A 23,368-nucleotide genomic window follows, 5' to 3' on the forward strand; every position below is an offset into this window, starting at 1 on the left:
TTGTCCCAACCTGGGATGTGTCATTTTTATTCACATGCACCCTGGCCTGTCTCCCCTCCTGGAGCTCAAGCCTCATTCAGCTGTGTCTGTCTTGTTTACTGGTGTGTCCCCAGTGACCACAGATGAGACACCCCATAAATGCTGGGGAACCGTTCGTTCACCTCCATGCTAAGAGTCGATACCAAAGGAGTGCATGCAGGCATCAGATTTAACCCACACCAGGAAGGAGGCTGGGGCAGGGGGTCACCCTGGTAGCCACGGAGAGCAGGGTTGGAAGCCCTGGCAGCCTGTTCCTGAGTAGGACTCACCTGGATGGACAGCCTCTCTCCTTGGAGCCGCTGTGTCTGGTTTACCGAGCTGCTCACAACTGAGCTGTTTGGTCCTCATGATATGCGATATGGTGGACGGGGCTTTTCAGATGTGACCGTAGGCTCCATGAGTGGTGGACCTGTCCAAGGTCATGCTGTGGTCTGTGGGGGACCCTGGCTGCCGTCTTGAGATGGGCCAGCCTCCTCCATTGGCTCCCCTTCTCATGGCTGGCTGTGTTTGATTCCTGTGACTGTTACAGCAAATCACCACAAAATCCGGGTGTAAAATGACAGATTTATTCTCTCACTTCTGGCCCAAAGATTGAAATTGAGGTGTCAGCCAGGCCATGCTTTTCCAAAACTTCCAGGAAGAATCCCTTCCTGCTTCTCCCAGCTCCTGGTGCCTCGTGGCCCTCCTGGACTTCCAGCCACAGCTCTTCTATCACTGCCTCTGTCTTCAGGAACTCTTCTTCTGTCCTTCATGTCTGTGTGTCCAACTCTCCCTCTCCTTTCTCCTATAAAGATGGAAGCCATGTACTCATTTGCAAATATCTTCTCCCATTCCATGGGTTGCCTCTTTGTTTTGTTGACTGTTTCCTTTGCTGTGAAGAAGCTTTAGATCTTGATGAAGTCCCAAAAGTTCATCTTCACTTTTGTTTCCTTTGCCTTTGGAGACATATCTTGAAAGAAGTTGCTGTGGCTGATATCGAAGAGGTTACTGCCTATGTTCTCCTCTAGGATTCTGATGCATTCCTGACTCACGTTAAGGTCTTTTATCCATTTTGAGTTTATCTTTGTGTACAGTGTAAGAGAATGGTCGAGTTTCATTCTTCTACATATAGCTGTCCAGTTTTCCCAGCACCATTTATTGAAGAGATCGTCTTTTTTCCCCTGTATATTTTTTCCTGTTTTGTCAAAGATTATTTGACCATAGAGTTGAGGGTCCATATCTGGGCTCTCTACTCTGTTCCACTGGTCTATGTGTCTGTTTTTATGCCAGTACCATGCTGTCTTGGTGATCACAGCTTTGTAGTAAAGCTTGAAATCAGGTAACGTGATGCCCCCAGTTTTATTTTTGTTTTTCAACATTTCCTTAGCGATTCGGGGTCTCTTCTGGTTCCATACAAGTTTCTGGATTATTTGCTCCAGCTCTTTGAAAAATACCGGTGGAATTTTGATCGGAATGGCATTAAAAATATAGATTGCTCTAAGCAGTATAGACATTTTAACAATGTTTATTCTTCCGATCCAAGAACATGGAATGGTCTTCCATCTTTTTGTGTCTTTTCAATTTCTTTCATGAGTGTTCTGTAATTCCTCGAGTACAGATCCTTCACCTCTTTGGTTAGGTTTATTCCCAGGTATCTTATGGTTCTTGGTGCTATAGTAAATGGAATCAATTCTCTAATTTCCCTTTCTGTATTTTCATTGTTAGTGTATAAGAAAGCCACTGATTTCTGTACATTGACTTTGTATCCTGCCACGTTACTGAATTGCTGTATGAGTTCTAGTAGTTTGGGGGTGGAGTCTTTTGGGTTTTCCATATAAAGCATCATGTCATCTGCGAAGAGAGAGAGTTTGACTTCTTCCTTGCCAATTTGGATACCTTTTATTTCTCTTTGTTGTCTGATTGCTGTTGCTAGGACTTCTAATACCATGTTGAACAAGAGTGGTGAGAGTGGGCATCCTTGTCGTGTTCCTGATCTCAACGGGAAGGCTGCGAGCTTTTTCCCATTGAGGATGATATTTGCTGTGGGTCTTTCATAGATAGATTTTATGAAGTTCAGGAATGTTCCCTCTATCCCTATACTTTGAAGCGTTTTAATCAGGAATGGATGCTGGATTTTGTCAAATGCTTTTTCTGCATCAATTGAGAGGACCATGTGTTTCTTCTCTCTTCTCTTATTGATTTGTTCTATCACATTAATTGATTTGTGAATGTTGAACCATCCTTGTAACCCAGGGATGAATCCCACCTGGTCACGATGGATAATCTTTTTAATGTGCTGTTGGATCCTGTTTGCTAGGATCTTGTTGAGAATCTTAGCATCCATATTCATCAGTGATATTGGTCTGAAATTCTCCTTTTTGGTGTGGTCTTTGCCTGGTTTGGGATCAGGGTAATGCTGGCTTCATAAAAAAAAGTCTGGAAGTTTTCCTTCTGCTTCAATTTTTTGAAATAGCTTCAGGAAAATAGGTGTTATTTCTTCTTTGAAAGTTTGGTAGAATTCCCCGGGGAATCCGTCAGGTCCTGGGCTCTTGGTTTTTGGGAGGTTTTTGATTACTGCTTCAATCTTGTTACTAGATATCGGTCTATTCAGGTTGTCAATTTCTTCCTGGTTCAATTTTGTGAGTTTGTAGTTTTCCAGGAATGCATCCATTTCATCTAGGTTGCTTAACTTATTGGCATATAACTGTTGATAATAACTTCTGATGATTGTTTCTACTTCCTTGGTGTTAGTTGTGATCTCTCCCTTTTCATTCATAATTTTATTAATTTGAGCTTTCTCTCTTTTCTTTTGGATTAGTGTGGCCAATGGTTTATCGATCTTATTGATTCTTTCAAAAAACCAGCTTCTAGTTTCATTGATACCTTCTACTGTATCTCTAGTTTCTACCTCATTGATCTCTGCTCTAATCTTGATTATTTCCCTTCTTATGTGTGGAGTTGGTTTAATATGTTGTTGATTCTCCAGACACATGAAAAAATGTTCATCATCATTAGCCATCAGGGAGATTCAAATTAAAACCACATTGAGATACCACCTTACACCAGTTAGAATGGCCAAAATTGGCAAGACAGGAAACGACGTGTGTTGGAAAGGATGTGGAGAAAGGGGAACCCTCTTACACTGTTGGTGGGAGTGCAAGTTGGTGCAGCCACTTTGGAGAACAGTGTGGAGATTCTTCAAGAAATTAAAAATGGAGCTTCCGTGTGACCCTGCAATTGCACTACTGGGTATTTACCCCAAAGATACAGATGTAGTGAAAAGAAGCGCCATCTGTACCCCAATGTTCATAGCAGCAATGTCCACGGTCGCCAAACTGTGGAAAGAACCAAGATGCCCTTCGACGGACGAATGGATAAGGAAGATGTGGTCCATATACACTATGGAGTATTATGCCTCCATCAGAAAGGATGAATACCCGACTTTTGTATCAACATGGACGGGACTGGAAGAGATTATGCTGAGTGAAATAAGTCAAGCAGAGAGAGTCAATTATCATATGGTTTCACTTATTTGTGGAGCATAACAAATAACATGGAGAACATAGGGAGATGGAGAGGAGAAGGGAGTTGAGGGAAATTGGAAGGGGAGGTGAACCATGAGAGACTATGGACTCTGAAAAACAACCTGAGGGTTTTGAAGGGGCGGGGGGTGGGAGGCTGGGGGAACCAGGTGGTGGGTATTAGGGCACGTATTGCATGGAGCACTGGGTATGGTGCAAAAACAATGAATACTGTTTTATGCTGAAAAGAAAAAAAAAAAAAAGATGGAAGCCATAGCGTTGAGGACCCACCCTAAACACAAGAATCCTTAACTAATTCTGTCTGCAAGGCTCTGTTTCCAAATAAAGTCACCTTCTCGAGTCCCAGGTAGACATGAATTCTCTGGGGACACTGTTCATCCCACTCCATCAGGTCATCTCTCCGTAAGTCTGCGCCCCACCTCGGATTGACTCTGACACCCTGAGCCCTGCTGTCCCAGTGCACGGCCGTTTGTTCTCCAGCGATCCCCTCCGCCTTGTCTTGGCCTTGGGGCCACACTCGCCCCTACACTGTAGGGTCTGTGCCCCTCCAGCACATGGCACCCAGCCCATATGGCTCCCTCTCCCATGGATTCTGAGCTTCCAGGGGGTAGAGAGGATGTCCTGAGCCTCTGCAACCCCCAGCCCTCGGGTATTTGCAAAATGTTGGTGGAAAGAAAAGGAAGAGGAGGAAGACAGAGGGATGGAAAAAGGGAGACAGGGAGAAGGGACAGGGAGAGCCACAAGAAGCAAGAGGAGGGAGGGGAGAAGGGAAGGGAGCAGGTGCAAAGCCCCAGGGGACACCAGAGGAGGCTGTGGCTTCTGGCTGTGGTCCTTGCAAGCATTTTAGGGTTCATGCTTCCTAGGCCACGGCCACCTCCTCCCTGCTCCCCACACCCTAAACAAGGTCATGTCAGGCCTTAGGGGATTGCTTTAAAATAAAATAAGACAAAATCTGAGAGAGAGACAAACCATAAAAGACTCTCAACTCTAGGGAATAAACTGAGGGTTACTGGAGGGGAGGTGGGTGGGAGGATGGGGTAACTGGGGGATGGGCATTGAGGAGGGTAGAATTACTATTTGATAAACTCAGGAGCAAATACTTTTTATTTCAAAGCAAGCTGTCATTAGTCTCAGAAGATTTAACATTTATGATAAATGAGTGAGTGGGGTTTGAGCACCACAGGTCTGTGGTTTTAATACAGAGCTTTGGAAAGTGTCTCCCTGTTAATCATAGTAAATCGGGGCTGAAGATGTCAGTTGAGTTTCTCGAACGCTATTTTTGTGTTTTGGGGGTTTTTTACATTCATTCTTTCATCCTCCCTCATTCATGTTTCCTGTGTGATGTCAAAAGCTCTCCCTCCTCAACCAGACTTTTTCGAGGCTCTTCTTAGTTCTTTTGCAATGAGGCCTCAACTTTTGGGCTTTACTGTTCATCCTTGTGTTGCCCAGGCTTAGTGAGGACTAGTGATGTTGCTTTAGCGAAAACCCCCTCCCCTCTCAGTATCTGGTCAGGTCCTCATCCCCCAGGTGATGTCCAGTGCTCCAGCCACCTTCAGCAAGAATCCTATGGGGTGGCTTTGGCCAAAACCCCCTCCTCAGATGTTTCCAGTCAGTAAGTTTGCATCAATGACCCCTACCTTCCCCTGGGCTGTAAATTCCCACTTGTCCATGTTGTATTCAGAATTGAGGCCCATTTTTCCCCTACGGAAATTGTCTGGAGTACAGTGTCTTCTCACACCTGAACTGCTGTCCCACTCTGATTTTTCTCTGACAGTGTCTACTAGTGACAGGCATCTTGCTAGGCATGTGGAGCAGAGATGAAGAAAGCAAACCCCTACCCTGAATAAGCACAACTTGAAGCTGGAAGCCCTTTGCTCTAATGGCCATGTACAGTGGAACTTTCCAGAAACTCCCCAGCCCCTTCCCTAAAAAAAGGATCAGCAAACTTTCACCCCAAAATACCAGATAATAACTATTTCAGGCTCTGAGGGCCACATCAGTCTCTGTTGTACATTCTTTTTTCCCCCTTTGTGTGTGTGTGTTATTTTGTTTCCACAGCTCCTTAAAGTTATACAAGCCCTTCCTAGCTCACAGACCATACAAAAACTGACTAAGGGCTGGAAAGACCAGGTGCTCAAAGAGTGGACTCGTGGAAGTCTCGAAACCAGAAATTTAAGAATATTCAGGAAGATTTTATCAGATGCTTTTTCTGCATCAATTGAGAGGACCATGTGGTTCTTCTCTCTTCTCTTATTGACTCGTGCTATGACATTGATTGGTTTGCAAATGTTGAACCACCTTGCATCCCAGGGATAAATCCCACGTGGTCATGGTGGATAATATTTTTAATGTACTGTTGGATCCTATTAGCTAGGATCTTGTTGAGAATCTTGGCATCCATATTCATCAGGGATTTTGGTCTGAAATTCTTTTTGATGGGGTCTTTGCCTGGTTTGGGGATCAGGGTAATGCTGGCTTCATAGAAAGAATCTGGAAGTTTTCCTTCTGTTTCTATTTTTTGAAACAGCTTCAGAAGAATAGGTGTTATTTCTTCTTTGACTGTTTGGTGGAATTCCCCAGGGAATCCATCAGGTCCTGGGCTCTTTTTTTTGGAAGGTTTTTAATCACTGCTTCAATCTCGTTACTAGATATTGGTCTATTCATATTGTCAGTTTCTTCCTGTTTCAGGCTTGGAAGTTTATTGGTTTCCAGAAATGCATCCATTTCTTCTAGGTTGCTTAACTTATTGGCATATAGCTGTTGATAATAATTTCTGATGATTGTTTCTATTTCCTTGTTGTTAGTCATGATCTCTCCCTTTTCATTCATAATTTTATTAATTTAGGTCCTTTCTCTTTTCTTTTGGATTAATTTGGCCAGTGGTTTATTGATCTTATTGATTCTTTCAAAGAACCAGATTCTAGTTTCATTGATATATTCTACTGTATCTCTAGTTTCCATCTCATTGATCTCTGCTCTAATCTTGATTATTTCCCTTCTTGTGTGTGGGGTTGGCTTAATTTGTTGTTGATTTTCCAGTTCTTTAAGGTGTAAAGAGAGCTGGTGTATTCAGGATTTTTCCATTTTTTTGAGTGAGGCTTGGATGGCTATGTGTTTCTCCCTTAGGACCGCCTTTGCTGTATCCCATAGGTTTTGGACCAATGTGTCTTCATTCTCATTGGTTTCCATTAATTGTTTAAGTTCTTCTTTGATTTCCTGGTTGATCCAAACATTCTTGAGCAGGGGATCTTTAGCTTCCAAGTGTTTGAATTCCTTCCAAACTTTTTCTTGTGGTTGAGTTCCGGTTTCAAAGCATTATGGTCTGAGAATACGCAGGGAATAATCTCAGTCTTTTGGTGTTGGTTGAGCCCTGATTTGTGACCCAGTATGTGGTCTATTCTGGAGAAAGTACCATGGGCATTCGAGAAGAATGAATATTCTGTTGTTTTAGGGTGGAATGTTCTGTACATATATCTATGAGGTCCATCTGGTCCAATGTGTCATTCAGCTGTTGTTTCTTTATTGATTTTCTGCTTGGATGATCTGTCTATTACTGAGATTGGTGTGTTAAGATCTTTTACAATTAATGTATTCATATCAATATGACTCTTTATTTTGATTAATGGTTGGCTTATGTAGTTGGCTACTCCCATATTGGGGACCTAAATACTTAAATTGTTTTATCTTCTTGGTGGATAGACCCTTTAAGAATGATATAGTGTCCTTCTGTATCTCTGACTACAGTCTTTAGCTTAAAATCTAATTTATCTCATATAAGAATCACTACCCCAACTTTCTTTTGAAGCTCATTGACATGGAAGATGGTTCTTCATCCCTTCACTTTCAGTCTGGATGTATCTTGAGGTTCCAAATGTGTCTCTTGTAGACAGCATATGGACAGGTCCTGTCTTTTTATCCAGTCTGCAACCTTATACCATTTTATGGGAGCATTTAGGCCATTCACATTGAGAGTGATTATTGAAAGATTAGTTTTTGTTGACATCATGTTGCCTGTGAAGTCCTTGTTTCTACAGATTGTCTCTGTAAATTTCTATGAGACACATAGATGGTGGGACAGAGTAGAGAGTCCAGATATGGACCCGCAACTCTATGGCAAATAATCTTCAACAAAGCAGGAAAAAACATCCAGTGGGAAAAGACAGTCTCTTCAATAAATGGTGCTGGGAAAAATTGGACAGCTATGTATGGAAGAATGAAACTTGGCCATTCTCTTACACCTCACCAAAGATAAACATGAAATGGATAAAAGACCTCAACGTGAGGCAGGAATCTATCAAAATCCTAGAGGAGAACATAGGCAGTAACCTCTTCGACATCATCCACAGCAACTTCTTTCAAGACATGTCTCCAAAGACAAAGGAAACAAAAGGGAAAATGAACTTTGGGGACTTCATCAAGATCAAAAGCTTCTGCACAGCAAAGAAAACAGCCAGCAAAACAAAAAGACAACCCACAGAGTGGGAGAAGATATTTGCAAATGACACTACAGACAAAGGGCTGATATCCAAGATCTATAAAGAACTCCTCAAACTCAACACTCAAAAAACAGATAATCAAGTCAAAAAATGGGCAGAAGGTGTGAACAGACACTTCGCCAAAGAAGACATACAAATGGCTAATAGATACATGAAAAATGTTCATCATCATTAGCCATCAGGGAGATTCAAATCCAAACCACATTGAGATACCACCTTACATCGGTTAGAATGGCCAAAATTAATGAGACAGTAAACAACAAGTGCTGGAGAGGATGTGGGGAAAGGGGAACCCTCTTACACTGTTGGTGGCAATGCAAATTGGCACAGCCACTTTGGAAAACAGTGTGGAGATTCCTTAAGAAATTAAAAATAGAGCTACCCTATGACCCAGCAATTGCACTACTAGCTATTTACCCCAAAGATACAGATGTAGTGAAAAGAGGGGCCATCTGTACCCCAATGTTCATAGAAGCAATGGCTACAATCGCCAAACTATGGAAATAGCCAAGATGCCCTTCAATGGATGAATGGATAAAGAAGATATGGTCCACATATACAAGGGAATATTGCACCTCCAGATAGGATGAATACCCAACTTTTGTATCAGCTTGGGCGGTACTGGAGGAGATCATGCTTAGTGAAATAAGTCAAGCAGAGAAAGTCAATTATTATATGGTTTCACTTACTTGTGGAGCATAAGGAATAACATGGAGGACATTAGGAGAAGGAAAGTAAAACTGAATTGGGGGAAATCGGAGGAGGAGATGAAAGCATAAGAGACTGTGGACTCTGAGAAATAAACTGAGGGTTTTGGAAGGGAAGGGGGTGGGGGGATGGGTGACCCTGGTGGTGGGTATTAAGGAGGACACGTATTGCATGGAGCACTGGGTGTGGTGCATAAACAATGAATCTTGGAACACTGAAAAAAATAAAATTAAATTAAAAAATTAAAATTAAATTAAAAAAATAGAAAGAATATTGAGGAAGAAAATATTCACACAGTCGACTTGCAATTGTGCAAAACAAGAAGGGAGAACACAAGCCGTCTGTTATCCTAATTACTTCCCAGCTCCCTGTCTGGGCCTCATGCTGAGGGAGAGACAGGCACTCTGATGTTGTCAGGCATTTGTCCCCAAGCATCATGTTTGTTGTGTGCTCATCAATAGAAATCACATTGTCAGCCTATTTGTTTTCTCTTACAGAGACATCAAGCCAGACAACATCTTGCTGGATGAACACGGTAAGCCTGTTATGTATGCTTTACAGAGATTCTTCCAGCGGGAAGTTTGAGGCTCTGGGAGACTGAGGTCCTGGGGAGTTGGATTTGAGGGCTGACTAGAAAGCCTTTTTTGTTTAATTCTGATGGAGAAACATCTGTGTAATTTCTGGTCTGTGTCCTGCACAGTGAGTCAAGCCCAGTGTATTGGAAGATCTCATGTCCTGGTGGGAGGATGATGGGGGCAGAAGTGGGGATGAGATGTAGGGCTGGAAATTTCCCCCACCTGTGGATCCGTGGCTTCAGAAAAGTCACTTAGCTCTCTGAGCCTCAGTGTCATCTTCTGTGAAGCAAAATGGTGTCCACCTTCCAGATTATAATGGGGATCAAAGGGCCTCCTGTCTGCCTGGCAAGCCAGGAATCAGGAATCAATAACCCACGAAGCCTTCCCTCCTCCTGGCTTCTCAAGCCTTCATGTGCATATAGACCCTGATTCAGTTGGTCTGAGGTAGGGCCAAGAATCTGCCTCTCTAATGGCTCCCAGGTGAAGCCAATGCTGCTAGTCAATGGACCACTCTTTGAGAAGCAAGACTCCATGCCGAATTTTGATCTCATTGGAATCTCTTGGGGGACTTGGGAAGAATAAAAAGCCATTCCCTACCTTGCTTCAGTGAGTCTGGGCCTCTGTGTTTTGGCTCACCCCCAGGGCTGTGATGCCCATCACAGTCAGGACCATAGGTCTAGGGCACGACCCAACAGTGCACGTCTCAGCTGATCTGACAGCCTATGGCGACCTTGCAGCCAACTGTCACAGCAGCCTTGAACACTAAATTCAGTGACATTGCTGTGGGAGCCTCATCCCCAAGGGCTTTCTGGAGGATGGGATGGAGTGAACAGCTGGGGAGTTTCCTAGGGGTGCTGCTGCTTATGCAGGGGTGAGTCTGCAGCCTCTTCTACACCCTCCTCTGAGCCTCCCTCCCTGACCCCAGCAGGTATAGGCTGTGGCTCCTTCTAGAAGCCCCTCTCGGACACCATATGTGTGCCCAGTGTATCATGGGGAATCTTACCGCATTGTGTAAGCTCCTCGATACTGGGAGGTGGATCGGGAGTGGTGGAATTTGGGCTCAAATCTCCTGTCAGAAGACGATATCAGCCTGGGTGCTTTGGGGCGGGGGTTGAAATTCCTGTGCTTCAGAATGAATGGTCAGTGGTGACCTTAAGATGCCAGGGGACCTGGGTAAAGTTGAGGATGCAAATCAAGGCCCCCATTAGCATATATAGGTCAAGATCCCCAGATGTGGCGCTCAGCTGACCCCCCCAACTATCCATGTGTCTTTGGGCAAGTCACTTCACCCTTCTGAGTTTGGGTCTTCACAGCAGTAAACGAGAAGCAGTAGGGCCTTGCAGGGATAAGACAAGACAGTGAAGGTCAGCTGCCAGCATGGCATCAGGGCATAAAAGGTGTTCAGAAACAGGTGAGTGGTGGTAACAAGGGGCCCTGGCTGGGTTATGCAGGACGGATAACAGGGATATCCTTAAGTCAGGGGTCTGGACTCAGGGTCCTATCCCAACAATTGACAGAGACCTTTGGGTAAAGACCTTCCAGGGCCCTGAGTATCTTCCAGAAGTAAAATGAAGGTGAGAACACAATTAATAGGAATAATTTAGCCATTTCATCTACAAAGAAATGAGCCCCAGGCCCACATGACTCCTCAGTTCATGCCTGATCCTCCCAGCCCCTGGCCCCTGGGCTTCTGCAGCCACTGCACACAAGGACACAGGCAGGCAGCCATCCTTGTGTTTCCTCATTCTTGAGCCCTGGATCTCCATCCATCTCTCCCCTACTCCCCTTCCACACTTATTCTTACCTCTCCACTCAGCCCCTTTCCACTTTCCTTCCAGACCTCCCCTCAACTCTCTGAAAGCCCCATCCCCCACCCTTCCCACGTGACTTTCATGGTGTCCCGATCCCACCTCGGGCTTTGCAGCATCCCACATACTCCCCAAGGGTCTGTGGAACCAGCCTCCTCAATCTTATTGAGCTCCTATTTCACTGGGACATCTCTTCTCAGTGTTAGGACACAGCACCGAAACACTATTTCATACTAAAGAGTGAATGACTCATTCACCATCTCCATCTTTAACATTTATTGAGTGCCTTTTCAGGCAGTGCAGAAGGGAAATTTTGGAGCACGGAATTCTCCATGGAACACAAGTCTTCTCCCCCAAAAGACTGTGGCCATGGTCCTCCTTTTCCTGATTTATCTCAGGAGCCATTCATCTGCTTTTTTCTTTCTTAATCATTTTTGCCTTTTTTACTGTGGGCTCTTTTGAGGTGTGTTAACAAATAAAAAAAATTGTATATTCTAGGTTGCACAATGTGATATTTTAAAGGCGTACAACATAATGATTTAATGTATGTATGTATATATTTTGAAATGATTACCTCAATCACATTAATTAGCTATCCACCACCTCACACAGGTAACTTTTCACATTGCGTATGGTGAGAACACTTAAGATTTACCTTCTTGGCAAGTTTCAAAAATGTAATACAGCATTACTAACTATAGTCTCCATGAAAAATATCAGATCCCCTTGACCTTTTGTTAATTGCATTACAAAAAAGTACAGAACAGATGCTACGTGTTGCTATTTAAAGAGGGTTTTTTTTTTTTTAAGATTTTATGTATTTATTTGAGAGAGAGAATGAAAGAGAAAGATCACGGGGGGAGGTGTTGCAGGGGGGCAGAGGGAGAAGCAGACTCCCCACTGAGCAGGGAGCCCAATGTGGGACTTGATCCCAGGACCCTGAGATCATGACCTGAGCTGAAGGCAGATGCTTAACCCACTGAGCCACCCAGGTGCCCTGCTATTTAAAGAGTTTAATCATGGATCTCATTGACTATATTCTCTGAGAGCAAGTTTGTTGGCTGTGTTTATAATGAAATATAAACATAGTTAAATAAATGCACTAATATCTTAGTAATAACATTCCAGTTCTGCTGTTTACACAAAATCCAATGCTCTCTGGTAAGCTTTTCTGCTCCCACTGTGTCTGCTGTCCTTTCTGATCCTTCAGACTGCATTTTGTCTTCTCGAACAGGCACTGTAATTCTCTTCCGAGCTGTGGGGTATTCTTGGCCAGCAGCTAAAGCAGAGAGAGACCATACCTAGAGTAAAATGAAGTTGAAGGAAGAAAGACCATCTTAGGGAAGCATGGGGAAGGGGGTTGAGTATAGGTTAGGGCTGAGGGCACACAGCTCAAGGAGATGGAAATTTAAAGCTGCAAAGGGAAGAGGTAGGGTTACCTCCTTTTTCTATTGGGACAATAAGGCTTCCATAATGAATAACCATATGACTTTAATGCATAAGCAGGGACCTCCAGTACACTCACAGATCTATGGGTTAAGCTTTTGTAGGCAATTTTTGCTCCTACGACTGAGGTCAGGTGGGGTCAGCTGTGCAGCTCTGGTGGTGTTGGCTGTGCTCACGTCTGAGGGTTGCCTGCTTCCGGCTGGTACATGCTTGGCCTTGGCTGGGCAGCTCAGCCCTGCTCCTCATGGCTTATTTTGCAGGTGGCCAGGCCCGTATGGCCTCACAAGGCCACAATAGCAACAGAAGCATAGAAAGCCCAGCCCCTCAAGCCTATGTCACATTTGCTCCCATCCTAGAGGGCAAAGCAAGTCATGAGCTGACCTAGAGTGCGGCTGGGGAACAGCACGGTAACCCAGCTAGATGTCTGAGACCAAGCAGGGAGAGAGGCAGAGAGCTGCGGCAGTTAACACATCTGGAAGAGACAAGTGGAAATGGAAGAGTTTCCTGCACAGATGGGCCCGTAGGTCTTTTCCATCTGGGGAGCTCCACTCCTGCAAAGATGAGCAAAGAGTCAAGAGTCGGAAAAGCCTGCATTTCTGGCCTGGGTGTCCCTAAGGGCCCTTGTTCGAAGTACACTGATGCTGTAGCCCTTGACCTCTGAATTTCGGGAAACTGATCCTTTGAATTTTGCAGACCACCCATTGTGCCAGGCGACCCGAAGGACAGGGTCTAGGGTGGCTGTTATCATGTCACCTGGGAACTGTAAAAAGTACTGGGGCAGAGCCCCACCCACAGAAGTGATTTATTTTGCAGGAGAGAGTGCTGGGTGGGGGAGTTTTTAAGGTCTGTGGTGGTTCTAAGGTGTAGCCAGGGCTGAGGGAGGGACAGAGAGCAAACCCACAGGGTCAGTGCTGGGACAGGGCAGGGACGGCATTGGGTGAAAATAGAAGGACCGGGCAGGGGGGCTTCCTGGGTCCTGCAGTGTGAGTGGGGTCAACAGAACATTTGGGGGCACATGAGAGCAGGAGGCCATAAAGAGCCTGCACAGTTTAGACTTTTCACAGCTGGCTGTGAAATGTGTAACTCGCTTGGGCATCAGAAACCTGACCTGAATCTTAAGCAACAGGTAACACAGCAGCTGCCCCAGCAGAGGGAATTCGTTTTCTCATTGTATTAACCATGTCCTTTTTTCCTGAATTCTGATGCCTGACTTCTTCACATCAGGGCCACAATCCACCTTCCCCAGTCACCCTAAGTCCAGGCACTAGACAACTAGGGACAACCCCTGTGCCCCAGAGCCCTTAAAATTATTCCTATCAGCCAGTCCTAAACCTGCTTGCCCTGCTTCACCCATTCCTTCCTACAGAAACCAACAGAAAGACCCCTGCCCATGTTTGCACCCTTCTCCCTCAGCTTTGTGGTTGATCCCACAGTTCCCATGTGGGCCCCCATGGCATGGCATGCCCACTTCTCTTGGGAATGATGAGAAACAAACTATCTTTTCTTCCTTCCTTCTTTCTTTTTTTAGATTTTATTCATTTATTTGTCAGAGATAGAGCGTACGCCCAAGCAGGGGGAGCAGCAGGCAGAGGGAGAAGCAGGCTCCCCACTAAGCAAGGAGCCTGATGTGGGACTTGATCCCAGGACCCTGGGATCATGACCTGAGCCAAAGGCAAACTATCTTTTCAATGGCAGTCATCTCCTGATCTGTTGGCCTTACTCTTCCTCGAATTTCCTATTAATTGATGTGTTTTAGAGCACTCCATAACTGGACTTGCTTCAAAGAAGTGATCCTTTGTCGCTAACATATTTGTGGGTAAATGTGATGAGTCTTCTCCAAAACGTCAATGGCCAGTGATATCAACACTCCCTTGTCCCCTTGTCCAAACTTTTTTTTTTTTTCAAACATAATACAGGCTGTTTCCATCATGCCTGGAGGGAGCAAGAGGACCCTCGGACATTAACAGAGTGGACATGTGTTGTTTCTGATGTCTCAGATGTAGGGATTGGAGCAGCTGAGAAGGAAGTGGGGGACAGCCACCCAGGCATACTGGGGGCGGGGGGCAGGGCTCTTTCTAAGCCTGAAGAACCAACAGCAGTGTCATTATTTAGAGGGGGTTCCGAGAGTTTAAGGACAGAGTGCAGGAGTGAGGTTTAATTTCTGGGTGCCCTTGGGAGGTTTATAAGTGCAGTTCTTTTCAGAAGGCTGCAGGGAAGAGAAGTTTCTGCTGCAGCAAAATGCCAGGGATGGGGGTGGGGAGTGGGGGGTAGTGGGGATCTTAAATCCCTAATGACCCAAGTCTGGGAGTCCCTAACTCCAAGAAATAGCCCCTATCTCAGTTTCCCAGGGCTGCTGTAACAAGTCCCACAGGTTGTTGAGAGGCTCAAACAACAGAAATGTATAGTCTCATCTTGTTGGAGGCTGAAAATCTGAGGTCAGGGTGTTGGTGGGCAGAACCACGACCCCTCAGAGGTGCCAGGGGTGGGTCTGTTCCAGTCCTCTCTTCTAGCTTAGGGCAGTCCCTCGGCAGGGGCAGGATAATTCCAGACTCCACATGGTGTTTCCCCAGGTGCATGTCTGTGTTTAAAAGTCCCCTTTACATAAGAACACCAGTCTTACTGGCTTAGGGGCCCACCGCACCTAGTAGGAGCTCATCTTAACCAATTACAGCTGCAGTGACCCTACCCATATGAAGTCACATTCTGAGGTCATGAGACCTCTGAGGTCATAGGATTTCAACATATGAATGGGACAGGGAGGCAGGGAACACAGTTCAACCCATCAGAGCCCCGTCTTCCCCATATGGGATTTTAACAAATAAAAAATAAAACAAGGAGGTGGCAGATAAGGGCCAACATATCACCTTCATTGCTGATAAAAGCTTGCATTTGTGTGAGTCAAAAGGGGCTTCGTGCTCCAAGACCCCAGAGAGAGAAGGATTCACCTCCTACATCCAACCCAAGCTGCTCATATATGACCAAGAGCTCAGAAGACCAGATAAGACCAAGAACTCAGAAGACCCGAGAGCTTGGAAGACCAGATAAGACCAAGATCTTGGAAGACCAGGGGTCCCGTGCCTGCCTAGGCAGAGCTCAACTCTGTAAGGCTAGTTTGTGCATCCCAAAATGACCCTTCACATAATCTCTCCTCCTCCCTTGGGGGAGTGAGGAAGGGGTGGAGAAGGGCTAAGAGTCTACGGAGGTGAAATCCTTCCTTGTGAAATTGTGAGTCTCTATGTCTCTGCTGACACTGGGTCCAAATTCCTGCTCTGCCTGAAAATGATCATCTTAATCAATTTTTGTTTCCAGAACAGTGTTTGATACCAGGCTGGAGGCACAGGGAGCCTGGCCCCTGGCTTCAGGGTGCATGTTTGTATGGAGGAGAGGCTTACATCCTGGACTGACCATGAGGATGAGCTGTAGGGAAAGCAGTGACCTGGACTCCCCCCAGGCTGAAGTGGAGGCAGCTCCACGTCCCTCATGTGCATAGCAGTCTGGGCTGCAGGGCCCTCAAGAGAAAACAGCTTGATGACGAAGGGAGGTGGTGGGACTTGAGGCCAAACCTGCCTGGGGCTTGGATTCTAGCTCAGGGACCTTGGGTTGGATAGTCACTTCCTAGCTGTTCACACCAGTGACGAGGCCACCTTGACAATGTCCGGCCTCAGCAAAGACCCCCATTGACCCAGCTTGTCCATCCTTTGGCTCAGTCCCAAATAGGCAGACTCTGCTTTCCTTCCACCCTGCAAACCTCTCCTGAGTGTATGTTGTTGGCAGACCATAAATCTCATCGAGAACCATAGTTGCAAGAGAGCCAGGAAATGCTCTCCGTCCCCCATTCTGGCCTTGTGATACAGGAAGTAGCAAAGAGAGGAGTGGATCGCAGTGAACATAGCACAGTGTATAAGCTTGTTGAATCACTGTGTTATACACCTGAAAAAATGTAACATTGTATGTTAATGATAAGGAAGGAAGGGAGGAAGAAGGGCTAGAAAGGGAAAGAGAAGAAAGAAGAAGGAAAGAGACAGGAAAGAAGGAGGAGGGAGGGAGGAAAGGAAGGAAGGAATAAAGAGAGAGAGAACAAGAGAGAGAAAAGAAAGAGAGTCAAGGATGCTAAGTGTCAGGAGATCATTTCCAGCCTGGTCCTACAGAGTCGTTCAGAGCGGATCACAGCTGGGAAAGCGCTTTGAAAACCTACAAATGGTATTCATTGTGATTAATCCATGCAATTGCATAAAATTACATGTGCAACACAGAGTGTGGAAGGAGAGGGGACTTGTCAGGCAGCCTTGGCCATAAGGCAGGGACTAATTTGTTGTCCTCCGATGTCCATGAAGATCAGTGGGAGGGGAGAGTGCCCAGGGTGTGTGATCCCGAATGGAAGATCAGGGCCAGTGTGACATCACACTGACGTCTCAGAAACACAGTAATTATCAGCGGGAGCCTGGAGCCTACTGTGGGTCTGTCTCATCAACCCTGATTTCTTCCCCAGGGGGCTTCCAGCTGCTTCTCTTGGGCAGCGCCACTCTGACCTCCTCTTAGGAACGACGTAGACCCTGTAAACCAGAGAAGGTGGGGACAGAGGGTCACGAGAGACTTTACTCCAAATTCAAGTCTAATGAAAGGGAAACCCCCAGCAAATAATGTAGGAGGTGAATTCCTCTTGTAGACTACCTTCCATCCACACCCCCGGTCTAGTGCCCCCTAGTGGTACTACCCCAGCACCTACTCCCAGGAGTTCACGGAGAGGCATGTGGCATCCAGAGGACAGATCCAGAGAGAATTCACTTTGCTCTAGTACTCCGAGCAAACCCCTTCTTCTCCCAGGTGTGGGCTTGTAGGTCTCAGTGAGATGAGTGCACTTGCCTTCACACCTTGCAGGGGGACTTCATTACAGGAACTGAGAGGGGAGAAAGGAAGGCAAAGAGCACGGAAGGCAGGAAATTGGTATTTCTGCAATGTAGCTACGGAGGAAGAAAATGAAAATGCAGCAAAATTCAAGAAGGCTTTGGTGCCTTCTCTAGGAATGTGTCCAGGAGGTGCCAGAACCAGCCTATGAAGCGGTAGTCACTGGTGCCACTGAGGTGACTGGGTGGTGGCAAGGCAGTTATAGCCCCAAGGAGGGACTGTGGATGGGTCTTCAGCACCCTGTAGTTCCCACCATCCCCACCCCCTTAGTCCATGACACAGATCCCTGGCATTGTGGTTTCAAGCCCTTCCTTCCCCTGATACCGCAGACAGGACCCACTCCATAAATAGTCCCTGCATGAAGAAATAAGCCAGAGTCCTTGAAAGTCACGTGGCTGTTAAGTATTTTTATTCTCAGAGAATAGCCCCAGTTACAATTCCTCATAGTGCCAATGCTGCCATGAACACCTATGAGCACAAAACTCATGGAGAGGGTGGCTGGTCCCACCCTCTGAGTTCAGGTGGAGAAGGTGACATTGCTGAAGTCTTCACAGTCAAAAGTTGATATGGAATGTCATCAACTCCTGTAAATATTGTGATGGCTCTAAGCAGTAGGGAATGAAGAGAGGTGACAGGATTTGCTCACCATATCTCTTTCATTCAGTCTCTTACTTGGTCAATCAGTCACTCAACAAACATTGATGAATACTTTTCCCAGGCCAGGCCATTGCTAAGGTACTGGAGACAGAAATGAGCAAGGCAAGATTCCCAGCTTCAAGGAGACAGACAAGGTGACAGGTACAATATGGTGGATGCTAAGATGGGAATGACATTGGAAAAGAGTGGAGGGCCCAGGGAAGAGGCCTAAATCAGTCTGCTATGGCTGGAATGCTTGTGAGCCCCCCTTTAGAATTCCCATGTTGAAGCCTTAACCCCCCATGTGATGATACTTGGAGCTAGAGCCTTTGGGCGGTTTGGATGAAGTCATGGGTTTGGAGCCTCCACCATGGGATTGATACCCTTAGAAGAGGAGGAAAAGGACAGAGCCCTCTCTCCACCATGTGAGGATATAGCAAGAAACCTGCCATACAAACCAGGAAGAGGGCTGTCACCAAGAATCTATCCATGCTGGCACCCAGACCTCAGATTCCCAGCCTCCGGGACTGTGGGAAATAAATGTTTGATGTTTAAGCCTGCCACCCCAGCTATGGTATCCTGCTATAGCAACCTGAGCCAACTAAGACAACAGTCAGATACCCCCCTCTGTGGTAGTGAGTTTCCTGTTGGTAGAGGTATGCAAGAAAAGAATAGATGCATATCCACCAATACTATAACTCTAGGGCCAGGTTTTGAAGAATGAATGAAGTCTGCAAGGCAGAGGAGAGAGATGAGAATTCCAAGTACTGCCAAAAGATTGGAGGTGAGATGAGTTTCCATGCATTCAGAGAAAGGAGAGAAGCATGTCTGAGGTATACCAGGGTTGGCGCTATGATTACTGATTATTGATACCAATAGTAAAACTTGAACTAACAGGTCTCACACAACATCCTGAGCTCCTTCTCTTGCTGAGTTTTGAATGTTTTCAACCTGTGGAAAGCAAATAGCCTAAAACTCAGTTCATATTTGCAAATTTTGTAGTAAATTTCCATTCTCCTGAGAAGGAACCCGCAGGAAGCTTTGTATGGCACTAATTTTCACGTTCCCACATCTTCACTCAATTGTTAAAGGAAGCTCACTGGGAGGTTACAGCTCATCAATTAGCACAGTTCACAGAAACCAGAAGTGGAACTTGCTGTCTGTCACACCTACTGGGCATGAATTCCTAGGGGAGCCCCAGCAGGTCTGCTTCTGAGCAGTCCATCAGAGCCCTCACCTCCCTGAGGACAAGGACAGGGCTCTCCGCTCAGCTCTGCAGGGGACAGCACAGGGACGGGGAAGGACCGTTCACACTGGGATGAGGCTGAAGACACAATGCAGCTTCTCTGCAGATCCACTATGTTACCATGAGCAGCAGCCTGGTCTTTGCAACTTGAAGTTACTCTCATGTAACAATGCAGGTGACCCGACCCTCCTGATAAGAGGGTCCTGATAAGAGTACTACGAGGATTAACATGAGATTTGGCCAAAACTAGACAGGGGGCTGCGTTTCTTCTCCCTGTTTGTCAGCCTCCCCACTTTGGCCCTTGGCCCTATTTCATTCACAGCAGTCAAAGGGATATTCAGATGGCCCTGGGGGCCTGGCATGTCTGCCCCTCCATTCTCTGTCTGAGCTCCCACTTTCTCTCTCTGGCCTCCTTGCAGTCCCCTCCCATGGCCTATGTGCTGGCAGAAGCACAGTCCTCCCCGGTGGTCTAATGGCCTTCTCCACCCCATCCCCCTGCCCATCTTATAGTCTTATTCAAATGTCACCATCAGAGTCCCTGACTGCTCTGTTTAACACTTACAACTACCCCATTATGTACTTATTAATATACTACAGATGAGGAACTGGAAGTTTACAGAGTGAAATAACCTGTCCAAATCTCATAGTAAGTGGCTATATCAACCACAATGCCCATGTTTTTCAGCTTCTATAGCTGAAGTCCAGTAGATGCAGCTTCAGGCAGGGTTTGATCAGGCTCTGGCACCATTTTCCTTCTATGCTTGCAGCTCTACCTTCTCTGTGGCTAGGCTTCAGCTTTAGACTGTCTTTCTTTACATTAATGAATAACTTTCAGAGTTCTGGGCTCATATTCCCACCTCACACTGGACAAAGACAGAATATTACTTTAGGTACCTCTTGGAAAAAAAAGTCTTTATTTCTTGAACCCTCTGGAAAATCATCTCCCTAATATTCATTGGAACAGTTAGGTCATATGCTTAACCCTGAGTCAAATGCCAGAACAGAGGGGTAAGATTAGCTTGACTGTTTCCAGATGAAGCCACATGCCCCACTCTCAAGCCAGCTGTACAGGGACGAGTAATTGCTAAGACAGGAGATATGAGTGACCACAAACAGCTTATGTCCACCAAAGCAGCACACCATTTGTTCTTGGGCAGTACAACTCCCCATCTGTGTTCTTAACCACTCTGCTCTGAGCCCCCTAACAAGGGAAAGAGAACCATCAATGTGCAGATAACATGCTTCTATGCCTAGAAACACCAAAAGGATCCACTAAAAAGCTAGCAAAATTAATAAGGCGTTGTACAAATTAAGACAATGTACATTGTCTTTGTGCATTTATATTAAATATAAATCAATGTACAAATTAAGACACATAATAATTAAGACAAACTGGTCTTCAAAGACTAAAAAATAAAAATAAAGTCCAATCTCTTCCCCGTGATGTTCAGAAGGGTCCAGACTCCTTCTATCTTATTCTTCAACTGTGTGGCAGAAAGCGTTCTGCCAAACCCACAGAAGAGGCAACAGAATGGAAGGAAGCAGGGAATGAGAATTCTTTTAAAGGAAATATCCTGGACGGTGCAAATATCAGCCTGCTCACATCCCATTGGCCAGACTTGGTCATGTGACCACAGCCGGTTGCAGTCCAAGGAGGAAGAGAAGTGGACCCTTTAGCATGGTACCCCTGAACCCAGCTCCAGATTCTATTGCTGTCTGAGAAAGGGAAATGGGATTTTGAGAGATAATAAATAGCTTTTGCTCTGAAAGATTGATAGAGTAGCCAAATAAGAGATAAATAAGCATAACTCAGTAGCTTTTTATTATACTAAAAATAGCTAGGTAGAAAAAGAAATGGAAAATACTGTCATTTGAAAGAGTGACCAAAACTATGTAATATCTAGGATTAAATGTGCCCCCAAATTTACAAGGCCTAAATGAAAGGAACACTAAACGTATTTTGAAGGAATCAAGTAAGATCTGAATGAAAAGCCAGGCATTACACTGGATGGAAAAATTACATGTCCATGCTTCTCAGATCAATGCATAAGTTAATGTAATCCCCACCAAAATCTTAATGGAGGTATTTCCTAGAACTGGACACAACTCCTTTCAGAAGAATAAATGTCTGAGAGTGAAGGTGAACCACACCTATCAAATATTATAATATCTTGACAAACAGGGGTCTCATGAGAAGTTATTGGGAAAGACTAAATACTGTTGAGATAATTGGCTATCCATTTGGAAGAAATAAAATTAGAATGCTATATTATATTATGTTATAACAAAAATATGTTCTATTTGTATATGGAAGATTTAAATATAAAAGATAAATAAGTATTATAAGAAAATATAGAAGAATATATAAAATCTTGGCGGTGGAATAGGGTTCTGGAAAATTATGAGGAAAATAGATTATAAAATTAACATTGCCATTTAAGTTTTTAAGACTTTTGTATGACAAGAGATACTGTAAACAGAGTCCAAAGACAAACAATAAGCTAGGAGGAGATATTTGCAATAGACAGAGCAAAGTGTAAATATATCTCATAGACAAAGCTCTGATTGAAAATTGATCAAGATTCTAGACAGTTCCCTGGGAGAGTTGGGTCTCATTATGTGGAAAATGTGCAGCCTTATCTGCAGTGAGATAATCATTCCTCACTGTGCGATTCTCAACAAGTGAAATCATTGATTACAGTGCTAGTAACAATTTGGAGAAATATCCGCTCTCATATCCTGTTTACCATAAATTGGGCACCTGGGTGGCTCAGTTGGTTAAGTGTCTGCCTTAGGTTCAGGTCATCAAGGGTGCTGGGATCAAGCTCTGTATGGGGCTTGCTCAGCAGGGTGTCTGCTTATCCCTCTGCCTCTGCCTGCCACTCCCCCTGCTTGTGCTCTCTCGCTCTCTCTCTCTAATAAATAAAATCTTTTTTTTAAATTAAAAAATAGTAATAAAGTACCGTAAATTATAACTCTTTGGAACATAGTATGCAAACCCTCTGACTCTGCAATCCCACTCTGGGATTTGTTCAGTTAAAATGGAAGTACCAATATGTAGCAATGTGCTCAAGAATGCTATCCTTGATCCAATAACAAGACAAACACACAGGCAAACAAAACTGGAAATAACCTGAATGCCAAATAGGATCATTGTTGAATAAAATGTTATATAACTATACTATGGAATACTTTGTAGCTATGGAGCCACAGTTTCTTATTTGAAACTCTAATTTCTTAGATTTAAAAACCTTTTTTTAAAGATTTTATTTATTTATTTGGCAGACAGAGAAGTAGACAAGTAGGCAGAGAGGCAGGCAGAGAGAGAGGGGGGAGGCAGGCTTCCCACTGAGCAGAGAGCCCGATGAAGGGCTTGATCCCAGGACCCTGGGATCATGACCTGAGCCAAAGGCAGAGGCTTTAACCTGAGCCACCCAGGTGCCCCTAAAAACATTTTTTTAATTTTATTTTGTCAGTGTTCCAAGATTCATTGTTTTTGCACTACACCCAGTGCTCCATGCAATATGTGCCCTCCTTAATACCCACTCCCAGGCTCCCCTACCCCCCACCCTTATATTGAATAATATATGTCTTAGTAAAATGAAAATAATATGTCTAATAGATACTAATATTTAAAAACAACATATATTATATGTTATGTAATACCTCCATAGAGGTTAGATGAATCACCCAGGGGGTCTACCCTATAATCAAATATATTAATATTTTTCTATCAAAACATGAATATTCCCCCCAAGTGGAATAAATGGACCAATAAAGAGAAGTTATAGGTCAAGTTTTATCACCAAATAATTGGATTTCTTTAGCATGGAGGACAAAGGATTATGGTTCCTATAGCTAGACCAATGTATAGTGATGTGGGAAAATGTCATGATACATGGCTAAATGCAAAAGTAACTTCTGGAACGACCCATAGAGGATGATCTCATTATTGGAAGGACAAACCGCATGCCAATACATGTGGGCA

At 44.8% G+C, this 23,368-nt stretch overlaps 1 protein-coding gene across 2 annotated transcripts in view; it reads left to right on the top strand.

Moving 5' to 3' along the window:
- The window catches only part of LOC111149215 (serine/threonine kinase 32B), a 404,797-nt gene that overhangs the window by 310,015 nt on the left and 71,414 nt on the right, over positions 1-23,368 (top strand). For both annotated transcript variants that reach the window (XM_022506161.1, XM_022506162.1), the window contains exon 5: positions 9,262-9,299. In XM_022506161.1, the coding sequence (XP_022361869.1) occupies positions 9,262-9,299 (38 nt within the window). The remainder of the gene's footprint in view (positions 1-9,261; positions 9,300-23,368) is intronic.

Source organism: Enhydra lutris, unplaced genomic scaffold (assembly GCF_002288905.1).
Source record: "Enhydra lutris kenyoni isolate GAN:26980312 unplaced genomic scaffold, ASM228890v2 scaffoldscaffold21, whole genome shotgun sequence".
Taxonomy (NCBI): Eukaryota; Metazoa; Chordata; class Mammalia; order Carnivora; family Mustelidae; genus Enhydra; species Enhydra lutris.